Genomic DNA, 11107 nt, shown 5'->3' with positions numbered 1-11107 from the left:
ACTTGCCTGTAAGCACCACAGGGATGCCGTCCCGCTAAAGCCAGGGGGTTGCTAGAAATCACACGTGTTATAGACCCTCATTCAACATTTAAACTTACAAAAAGACTTTAAAAAAGCAGCTGAGTAGGAGTTGACTGTGCATCAACACTTTAAGTGCAAAGGCTTTTGATTTTTTCCTTGGACACACGGAAGAAAGTTTTCATTACTTATTTTGTAGCATTTCTTACTGATGCTCACTCCCTTGCCCAGGGAGACGTTACTGCATTTGCTAGGGATTCCGAATGGTATATTCAGACTTGTGGTGTATTTCTGAAAATTGGAGTAAATCTGGAAAAAAATAAGAAATAAAAGATAGTTCCTTTTGTCCCTTCTTGTTTTTGATCTACTAGAGCAATATCATAGCACCCAAAGAAGTTATTCTGCCTCCGGAGCAGGGGGAAGCACTAAAACTCAGTAACTCAAAATAGGATCACTGAAAACAACTAGAAAGATGTTTCTTCTGCTGTTAACTGCCATCACATTCCATCTATGTGCACTTTTCAGAAGGAACTGCCTTTTCCCACACAAGCCAACTTCAAACCCAGCAATTTCATATTTTTCCTCTCTAGCATTTTTTTTTTTCTTCTCTTTTTATCTATCCCTCTAATTTTGAAGTAACTGAAATGTTATTTATTACTGTCTTGGCATTCCCTTGAACCGCACGGGTGGGAATCTGCCTGCCTTCGACCACTTCCACGGCCAAACAGTTACTTTGGGAACGTGTGTTGCTGTTCCCACCGTACTTCGTGCCGCTGGCATCGCTGCTGCCGCCCTGCCTTGGAACGGTTCTTTGTATTTTCCAGCTCCTGTTATGCTTGGAGGACAGTTTAATTGTGTGGTAAGTTATCCATAAGCAAGGCCCCTTTTCTGGATCATGCTGTGATTTATGTACTTTAGATTAACTCCAGAACTGGCTCTGTAAAGGTAAGAGTCACGCTTCACGCACGGGAAATGCAGCTAGGGACGGTGTTCAGCTGCTGCCTTCTAGCACAATTATCTCGTGTTTTCACATTATTGCCCTCATTGGGAGAACTAATGCAAGAAGTTCCTGCTCTTCTCTCCCCTCATGCTCCTGGAGCTTCACTGTCCCAGCACTGCTGTTGATCAGTTGTGGGTGGTTATGCTTTAAGCCCAGCCTGCAAGAAAAAACACAATATCTTTTTCCACATCCAGTTCAGAGCACCACGAGGCACAGTTGAAGGGGCACCAGGGGAGAAGAGGTGAGTGGCTGAGGAAGGCGGCAAGGTCGGGGACTTGCTTCACAGGACCTGCCGCTGGCAAAATAGCAACGTGAACTCACAGGCTTGTGTCTGTCCCGTTGGTCCCTGGCAGAGGACCAGGAACCAGTCACCTTTGCTGCCCAGGTCATCCCCAGATAGCAGCGAGAGGCTCTTGCAGGAATGCCTACCTGTGTCTGCGTTAATCTAACAGAGAACAACCACCAAGGCTTGAGATTTTAACTGCATCACTATTTTTTCTAATCAAACCATTCTGGGCCCAGCTGAAAGTTACGTATTTCTTTTCCTCTGGCTTCCAGTGTGGAATTTAGAACCGTTGCCCAAACTCACCCTTTCATGATCAGGTTTAAGAGTTAAAAGAAGGAAGCATTTCACAGCTCCCCAGGTACTTCTGTAGGCTGTCAACATAAAATGTAAGTTGGCACCTTAAAAGGGCTGTTCTGAGACCAGCATCCCTGTGCAGCATCATTTCAGGGTTAACTCTAATAAATGTACACTTCTGCTTCCACAAGTTTAAACTCTCCTCAAAGTCCATCACATGCCAGAACCTCACAAAGGTCTTGCTGGAGGGAAGTACTTTGATACGTATGGAAGCTGTTACTGATCAGCAGATGCTCAGCTTAAAATGATCCGGTAAGGGCTTTGCTGAGTCAGGACCAAAACATAAAGCTGTGATATATTTTAAAATGGGATATTGAAAATGCTTCTGGTCTAAGCACTTGTACAAGAAGGTATAAAGCTAACATCTCTATATTCTAAAATTTGGGAGAGGATTTTTTCCCCTTCAACACCACAAAAAATGTAAAAGTCTGACAAAATATTACTCATCTTTTAACAACTGCTGGTGAGGACTTCAGAGTTAATACAAGGAACTAAATAAAAAAATTCACTTGTTCAGCTTATTCTGCGGATCACTGGAACAGTGAAATCTGACAGCCTGCCTTTTTTTATGTAGAGAGCATTGGGGGAGTACTTCACTGAGCTGAATTTCACCACCAGATGCAAATAGAAGAGTTCTTCCCAAACTTACAGAAAAGTTATGAGCTGCAGAGGAAAAACCATTATCAAGGCATCGTCCATTTCCTGCACTCCCAGTTCACGCACCTCAAATCTGGGACTTCTTGAACATTATTTTTGCAAAATGAAGCAGCTCTCCTTCATAAAGTGTGTTCTGCCCCTTGCACGAATAGATTCTACCCCTCTCTTCTTCCTCGGGAAGGAGCATGAAGGGGACAGGCAGTAGGGGAAGAATGTCCAAGAGACACATGGCAAAATACATCTTCCCAGGAGAACAAAATTATCTATCCCCTCTCCTTTTCCATAGGGAATGCCAGAGTCGGCGGGAGCAGTATAGACAGGCTGATGAAAAGCCAGAGCGTGACTTAGAAGCCTGAGCTGCTGCAGATCCCAGCACAGTGCTCTTCCTCTGGCCAGGAGCCAGAAAAAATGGAAACCACTTCTCCATCCAGAGGGGCCAAGGCATCTGATGGGTTAGTGAAAGGTTAAACTCCTGGGGAGCTGTTGTGTATCAGGCTCAACTGCCTTGAAGCTTCACAGCCCAACGGCAGACCGAAGGACGACCAGCAGCATGGAAAATTGTGGCATTTCGTATTGCCAAAGTTGTACTAAATCCGACTCCCAACCTCGTCCTTACAAGGAACACGCACTGCTCAAGCTCTTAAAAATTAAGACTGGGGTGATTTATTAATCTTGTTAAGAACTCTGATACAAAGCACAGTAAAAGGCCACAGACCAGTAAATAAAATGTGGCTTCTGGCCACTTTATAAATGCTGCTACAGTACTACCAGTAAAACAGACTCACTCTCACACCAGTTCAAACAAGTAGTTCAACTGGCAAATAAAAGTTCCATTCACTTATCAGTTTAAAAAGTTTAATAAAGCTTTAAGTGTTTGCTGGTTTAAATGCTACCAATTTCCAAAATGGATTCACGATTAAGTTAAGTGAGATCTAAAGAAAGTTATTAGGTTTGGAAGGCAAGACTGTTCCTAAGCCAGAGGAAACACTTCTGACCGTATAAGATCGCAAGAGTAGCAGACTGTATTATAGGCCTCAAGTCACTTAAATTTATACAGGTTATTAGCATTATCTGTAAATATACAATATAAACAATTGTACATACACGGCATATAGCTTTGTTCTCCAGAACAGTAGACAACTCTTTAGCTTAAGACACCTTTGCCTACCAACAAAAAGGCACATCTGAACAAGATGCATGCTAAGTACTAGGGATCCTTTCCAATATCCAAGACAATGTCCTTGTCGATCCTTTCTCAAAATAATCAAGACCAACTGAATATTTTGGTATTTAGATTTAAACCTGTTTTTCTTTTTCGTCTTCAGCAGCAAATCAATGGCAATTAAGACATGGCATGAAAATATTCGAGAACAGTAGCTGTCACTCACGAACCTCCAAGCTTACATGAAGTTCAAAGGCAAGTGGCCAGAGGTTTAAAATCAGTAACACTCTATATCCTCGTGTTGGGTAATCATCCCGTTGTTCTGGTTTTTTAGTAAAAATAAAAAAAAAGGCCACTAGTGCTCAAATTTGAAAAAATTCCACAGACGCACCTTTTTTGGCTCAGTGCAATTAAATGATGTCAGTTTAAATTCATTTAGTGTAGTTTACAGTGCAAAAGATAGATTTTTTTTTTTTTGTATACTGGCATAACTGTCGGCACTGAGGAGGTGAAACAAGGCAATGCTGCTGATCACCTGAGGGTAATGCTGTCGAACAGACGCAGGCTAGAGTGTGTGGAGTCTTATTTTTCCAATTTAAACTTTTTTTTTTTTTCGATCAGCAGCACTTTAAGAGCATAATTTGTGAAAGTAGTAAAATACACTGCCTTTTTTGAATAAATAAAAAAAAAAGGAACTTTACAAATACTATTCCAGTGTCAATGACTACTATGGCTAAGGTCATTGAGGAGTTTCTGCATTTTCTAGCAAAGACAGTCTGTGCAAAGGAGGGTGGGAGAGCTCCCTTTTGTAAGTCTTTGGTGGCAGTTTTGGTAACTGAGGGCTCGAATTGTGCCGGGGAGGGACCGGGGGCGCCGGCGGGTGGACCAGGTTGTTGTGACTGGTGCTGATGACGCAGCAGCGGCGCAGCACCCTGGGAGAGGGCGTGCTGGGAGGGGTGCCGGGAGAGCTGGGGCCCGTGCTCGCCTCCCGGAACCAGTCGGGATCTCTGTGCGAGCGTCCCACCGGCGGCGGCTGGAGGTTTAGGGGGCAGTTGATGAAGTGTTCGGGCGGCCGGAGCGGTACCGGTGGTGGAGTATCGGGAAGAGGGTCCCGGGGGGGCGGAGGAGGAGGGCTGTGCAGTGGCTGGTCGAAGGGGGTGGTGTAAGCAGGAGCACGAGGTTGTATCTTTGGAGGCGGCGGCTGCCGAGGTGGAATCGCTGGAGGATCGTCATCCGCCTTTAAACTTCCCTACAACATCACAGAGAAGAGAACGTTGTAAGAAATGTAGATGTTTAGATAAAAGAACTATCTTCTGACAGAAGATTCTCTTGACGTCTGCTGCTGGTGCGGTCAGAAACATGATACCGGCGTAGCTGTGCCTTTGATCCGAACGTGGCCACTGTGGTTCTGAATTAGCTAGCAGAAGTTTGGATGCTGGGAACCTGAAACTCCAAAAGGGCAACCGGAGCACTGCATTTACACCTACGTGGCTAGGTGGTTCGGCTCGATGATCTTAAAGGTCTTTTCCAACCACAAGATCTTAAAGGTCTTTTCCAACCAAAATTATTCTAGATGTTCCCTGATTTATTATCAAAGTTACTCGATATAGGACAGAAATACCTTAGCATTAGAAGCATCCTGATCCATCTTTTTTCGTGGTGGAAGTGGAGGAGGGTTTTGAGGCTCATCACTTAGTTTAGGAAAGCTACCCCACGAGCTGAAGAAAGTCTCTGGAGAGAGAAAAGCAGGTAATTTTACTGCTTGTGCCATATCTGAGGAACATATGCTAGAATACTAAGCCAAACTAGAAGCAACTCAAATAAGCAGATCTTTGTGCTCAACAGCAACATGAACCCTTAACCTCAGTCATATGAAATTGTCATTCATTTCTTTAATCAGATATAGGCCTCACAAAGTGGTCTCCTATTCCCAGTATCAAAGATACACATCAACAGTTAGCAGGCAATGCTAAAGGACAGAAAAATAAAGTGAACTCCTAGTAAGCACTTAAATAACTCTCTGCAATCCTCTCTCTATTGCAGAATTTACCCCCCCTCCGTTTACCACAGCGCCTGCGGTTTGCCCACATGCCTCAGTTACATGGAAGGTTTGTTCTCTCTGCCATATGGGTACACGTTCAAATTCAGAAATTTAGAGGCTTCGTTAACAGGTCTGCAACACTTCTAAAGCAGGAGAATTACACACTGAACAGATGACATTAACTCTTACGGCGTTTTAGGACATTTCTAATCCTTCCTTTTTACAGAGAGGAAAAAAAAAAAATCCTCAAAGTTAAGAAACAACACAACCCCCTGACCTGTATTTATGACTTTTGTTACACTTTTGCTTTTTTTCCTCTTAGAAGTGCACAGAGCTTTGTATCAATACATTAGGTAGCTGTGCTCTCCGGTTTGAAATTTTAAACATATTATGAAAAAGTGTATGTGCCTGTGTAATAAGGGAGTAAATAGAGAAGCTGAAAACAGATGAATACAGGATATCCCTCACAGCTGTGGTAGAAAAAAGCCCCTCTTCTTTCCTAGCAATAGAATATTTTCACTAAGTGGTAATGTGAAATAATCAGATGGCTTAATTTGTAGCATTAGTCAAACAAAATAATCACCAAGGACACTCAAAATAGAGGCACAATCATGCCAGAGCCTGGGGGGAAAATAAACCAAACCAGACAGTTTTTACACTTTACAGACTGCTTCAGTGGACATTTATCTAAAACCTGTACACAGAACCCTAATGAACGCAGCCCCCATTTTCATCCCAGATTTCAGATTTTAATTTCAATTAAGCTCTCCTGAAGCCAGAAAAAGCAGAGTTAAATGAAACGCTTAACGGAATTATGATACTCACTTGACTGTGGCAAACTGACGGGAGCGAAGATGCTATTGTTACCTGTTAAATGAAAAATCAATTAAAGGCTTTCCAGACAGAACAACTGCACTACAGCACACAACACGTGTGTGTGTGAATGCCCCTAAGATCACCATACTCTCCAAGTTTACCTATTACTAACGTGAATTAAAAACTTTCCTGTGTAAAACATTCCTGAACCGGAGATTCTAAGTTAGGCCGGGAATTAAACTTCATTATTCCACTGTTCTGACACTACCATGTTATTGTTTGCTTCCGCTGCAGCCCGAATGCCCTCAGAATTTGCCATATAAAAATTTTTTGTCATTTTTGCGCCCCACCAGGCTTAACCCACCTGCTGAGTCTGCAGCCCCCTCAGAGCAGAGCCAAGGCCTGCCAGGTGCTGCTTTTGAGCCTGCTCACAGCTACAAGCAAAGCTCGCGAGCGTTATCAGCGCATCTGAACTAAGAGTGTTTGTTTTTTAATCAAGACTGCATTTCGGAGTGAGTGTCCTGACCATCCCTGCTTCTGGCACTTTGGTTCACATCTCCGAACATACAGACTGGATTCCCTTCAAAGGAAATTAAATCAGAATCACTGAGGGGTGTTCAGTCCACAGGCCCACTCCAGAAACACCCGCTGGTGCGGACGCCAGGCCCCTCAGCACCATTTCTCTCTACGGACGTGCCATACGTGGTAAAGCAGGCAGTAGTGCCTCATGGGGACGTCTCCTGTAACAGATTGCCTCAGCTCCAGCAGGCAAAAAGACTGGAAATGTCACTTGTTCTTTAACTACTTACAGCAGGGATTTCCAAACCGCAGTACAAATTAACACTGACACAACTTCACAGGCCACAACTAAATTCTGCAGCTTTTTTTTTTTTTTTTTTTTTTTTTAAAAGGACTGGCATACACACCAATACATTTTGCAAGCCTGAGGGACAGCAACAGCATTATTAAAACACACTGCACATTTTTACCATAAGAACTGTTGAGATCGATGTCTAAAAACACACTGAATTCTGAAGAAGCAGACACCGGCGGTGTAGATGGTGTGTTTGGAGAAGTTGGTGCCGATACTGTTGATTCATGCTCTGCCTCAGTGATTCTACTGAAACTTATCTTACTTGGTTCCTTTTCAAGTGGCAGTGGATGACTTCTCAAGGTGCCAGAGGTGGAGCCGTGTCTGCCGGTATTGGGCCTTATCCCGGGAGATTTCAGGGGGTATGTTGTTTTTCTAGGCTGGAGAAAGTAAAGCTGGTTAGTACTGCTAACATTTCAGATAGCAAAATTGCCAAGTCTCTATGAGACTTTTTTAAAAAGCACTTATCAAATACACCTTAAAAAGTGGCACAGCCTTTCTACAATTGACTTGAGGTACAGTCTGTAGTTATCCATACAGCAGGAGTTTACTGAAAAGTTACGGATGCAGCTTAATGCATTTTTTTTTCCCCAGCTTAATAATTTTTAATTTTTTTTTTTTTTCCACAGCTATAAAGAGTCAAGTTTCAGATGCACGCCAACCAGGACAAAATGCCAGGAAGAACAAGTCACAACCTTGGGAGAGAGCAAGTTATTTCAAGTGCCCCCCCAGGCCTGCAGAAGGCCTTGTAACAGCACTGTAAGAGAGGCTTTGTGCTTACACCACAGAAGGGCACTAGGCCCCCACGCGCGTCCCAAGACCAAGGACACACTCAGACACACATCTATGTCCTCTGGGTTAGTCAGGACAAAATTCTTACACACACGTTACTGGTGTGAATGAAAGAAGCCTCATTAGACTCAGGTGTACACAGCACAGATCAAAGCTGGTTCTTTGAAGATGAATTATGTTCCCATCCTACGGGGGTAGGCACGACTCCGCCACATTACAGTACCCGGAACGGGACTTTCCTGAAATTCCAAGAAGAATGTCTACTTTGGAAATCATGAACCGTAAACAATTCGTGCCCAGTTGACCAAGACTGGCAGCACGGATATCTATTTTTAGAAAACATTTTAGAGAAATTATTGTAAGCAGTGTTTTTGCAACAGTAATTTCTGTTGTTTTCTTGCTGTATTTGTAGTATCATCTTACTCATTCCTCTAACATGCGATGGCTAAAATGATTTAGACCTCTCCCAAAAATTAGATGTCTCCAGCTACTGAGAAGTACAATTACAATGTATAAAACCCCAGTGTTGTACAGAGCAATCTTTTGGCTTAAAAAAGAACCCTGGACTCCAGTAGCTATTTTTTAAAAAAGACAAAATTGCTGCTCCTTTGAATATATTTTGCTCAGCAAGAAGGCTGCACCTTGTCAATTCTTCGATTTTTGCAACAATGCAAAATATTTAGATAAAAACAGAAATTAACTTCTACTTAAAGAAAACGTAACACATAATTATGTATAAAATCCATATTTCAATTAGTATTTTATCAGATTTCTTGATAGTGTGAAATAAGAAATGTTATTATGTATTCTGTCAAATGGCTTTATGGTAAGAAACTCAAATTTAAGCTGTAATATTTTAGGCTTTAGGGAAAAAATGTTAATTCTAAAATAAACCAAAGGTGGTATGTTTTAGTAGTGACAAATATCTGAAATAAAAGTATTTTTAAATCAAGTTTTGCTGGAAAATAATCTGATGATACATAATTCTGAAGGAAATATATATGGCCTATAGAGTTAACTACGGATTCTTTTCCACAGTGGACTTCAGCTATTTAAGTTTGCAGGACAAGACTTACAAATCTGGGTGGTTGCTTGCAGTTTCGAGGTTCAATTTCTAATGACTTGTTGAACAGATAATCTGTAAACTCTTTTTCTGGTATCTTCCCCATAGGATTGAGATTTTCAAAGAATTTCTAAATGAAACAAGCATCAATAATATTTAAAAAATAAGCATATACACAGAATTTTAATGAAATGCTCATAAGTTGCTGATTAAAAATCTCACTTTTCACTATTGTGAAGCTTATTTCCAGGAAAAACATGAGACAGCGGCGGAAGCGAAGGCTGTGCTAGTGCTGTTTCTCAGAGGTGCTCTGGACGCGATCAGTTGACTACCAAGCAGAGGATGGGATGGAGGACAAAAGCAGGAGGTCAGAGGCAGGGACAGAGCACGGCACTACGGCCCACGGACTGCAGGGAGGGCTCGGCCAGCACAGGACTGGGCTCCCTGAACGCCTGGCAGTCCTGCGTCAGCTGCTCCTGCTGCAGCTGGCGTCTCTGCGTGGCGAGCCACAGCATTTCCACATCTGCTTTCTGCAGCACCAATCCTGCCATCCCTTGAGCTGAACGTACTTCCTTGGCTTATCAATACTGTGAATCTCCTAAAGCCTTCCCAGACACGGCCACGGCAATTAAACACGCAACGCAAAAACCATTTTAAACAGCAGTATTATTGCCTGTTTAATTCTTCATGTAACCAACTTTTCTGTTGCTTGCTGCCTGCTGCTGAGACGGAGAGCTGTCCACACTGCTGTTTTCTGGAATTAGCTGTGCAATTGGGAAGTGCTGGGTACTTAAAGCTACGCTTGTCCATCATCATTGCCTCCATATAAAACACCTACCTACCGTTACCTGGCTCGCTGTTGTTTCAGCATTTAGATACCTTCAAATTATCTGGGATTCACTAGCCTTTGTTAGGTAAGTAACTACTTGAGCATCCTCTCATTTCTAAAGGTAACGCTGGTGGACACTGGTGCGTCTGCCATGCTGAACAACCATGGGGGTTTGTGCTGAACGACACCTCCGCGGGGCCAGGAGGCTGCAGTCAGAGGTGCCATTACAGAATGTCCGAAGGACGAAGCACACTAGGCACATACAGAGCATTTTAGGTCCAAGGCAACTGTTTTTTCTCCCAAAACTTCTGCTGTTTAGTCAGTATGTCTTACTCATTCTGTTTTATTGCTAAAAATTCTCTCTGAGACCAGCCTGCAGAACAATAGGGGATGAACAAGACCCAGAACATGGAATCCAAGCAAGTAAATCCTCACTTCTGGCTAGTCCTTTGTGGTGGTACTTTGTTGTCTACCAGCTGCTGCTTCCCCCTCTTCTGACGGCCACTGTTCATGCAAGATTAGGTCTAGTACTAGATTATTTGTCAATTTTTTGTTGTGTACATTCTTTTCTCTCTCCTACCCCCAAAACAGATATTTAACATTTGATTACCCGAATTTCTGGCTCTATCCGTAAACAGTAAGGCTGGTTTTGATACTGCTGAATTTCTCCTGTAATTTCAGCCACTTTTCTCCTCTTACTGAAGTTAATTAATTCTTTCCCTTGTCTTTTAAGGAAGTCAGGATTCCCTTCTTCTGTCTTCAAAATATTTGTTAGGTATATTCCTGATAAAAAGAGAAGTATTTTAAAAATTTCATTTTCATTCCAAGGGCGGAATTTATCCTTTCTAATGGATGATAAAAAAGTCTGAGCATAGGTAGACCGTTCCCTTTAACTCCAACAGTTTATTGGCTGCCAAGAATGAATCAAGTTTGCATTTTACATAGGAACAATGTATCACTGAAGTAAGAGGTTTTAGCTCCTTCACATGAGATTCCCAGTTTAGCAAAAACCATCTTCAGGTCATTGCCATAAACAGATCACCAACGTGGAGGCAGTGCTAAACAAAGTAAGGTAATATTCATACCAGTATAATACTAGTAATCTGTATACTAAACTAGAAAAATAAATTTTACATAAAAGACACTACATCTTTTACCTCATTTAGTGGAAGGTGTCCCTGCCCGTGGCAGGGGGGTTGGAACTAGATGATCTTTAAT

At 42.4% G+C, this 11107-nt stretch overlaps 1 protein-coding gene across 1 annotated transcript in view; it reads right to left on the bottom strand.

Annotated features, from left to right (window-relative positions):
• Window positions 1-2955: 2955 nt before the first annotated feature.
• Window positions 2956-11107, bottom strand: part of SOS2 (SOS Ras/Rho guanine nucleotide exchange factor 2) — a 54752-nt gene continuing 46600 nt past the window's right edge. Inside the window, exons 18-23 of the mRNA XM_074821177.1 lie at window positions 10500-10672; window positions 9074-9190; window positions 7324-7585; window positions 6344-6385; window positions 5099-5208; window positions 2956-4726 (exon numbers count right to left, since the gene is read on the bottom strand). Of these exons, the coding sequence (XP_074677278.1) occupies window positions 4217-4726; window positions 5099-5208; window positions 6344-6385; window positions 7324-7585; window positions 9074-9190; window positions 10500-10672 (1214 nt within the window). The 3' untranslated portion in view covers window positions 2956-4216. The remainder of the gene's footprint in view (window positions 4727-5098; window positions 5209-6343; window positions 6386-7323; window positions 7586-9073; window positions 9191-10499; window positions 10673-11107) is intronic.

This window comes from Strix aluco, chromosome 4, assembly GCF_031877795.1.
Source record: "Strix aluco isolate bStrAlu1 chromosome 4, bStrAlu1.hap1, whole genome shotgun sequence".
Taxonomy (NCBI): Eukaryota; Metazoa; Chordata; class Aves; order Strigiformes; family Strigidae; genus Strix; species Strix aluco.
The sequence above is the reverse complement of the archived record's forward strand: the minus strand, read 5'-3'. Positions and strand labels throughout refer to the sequence as shown.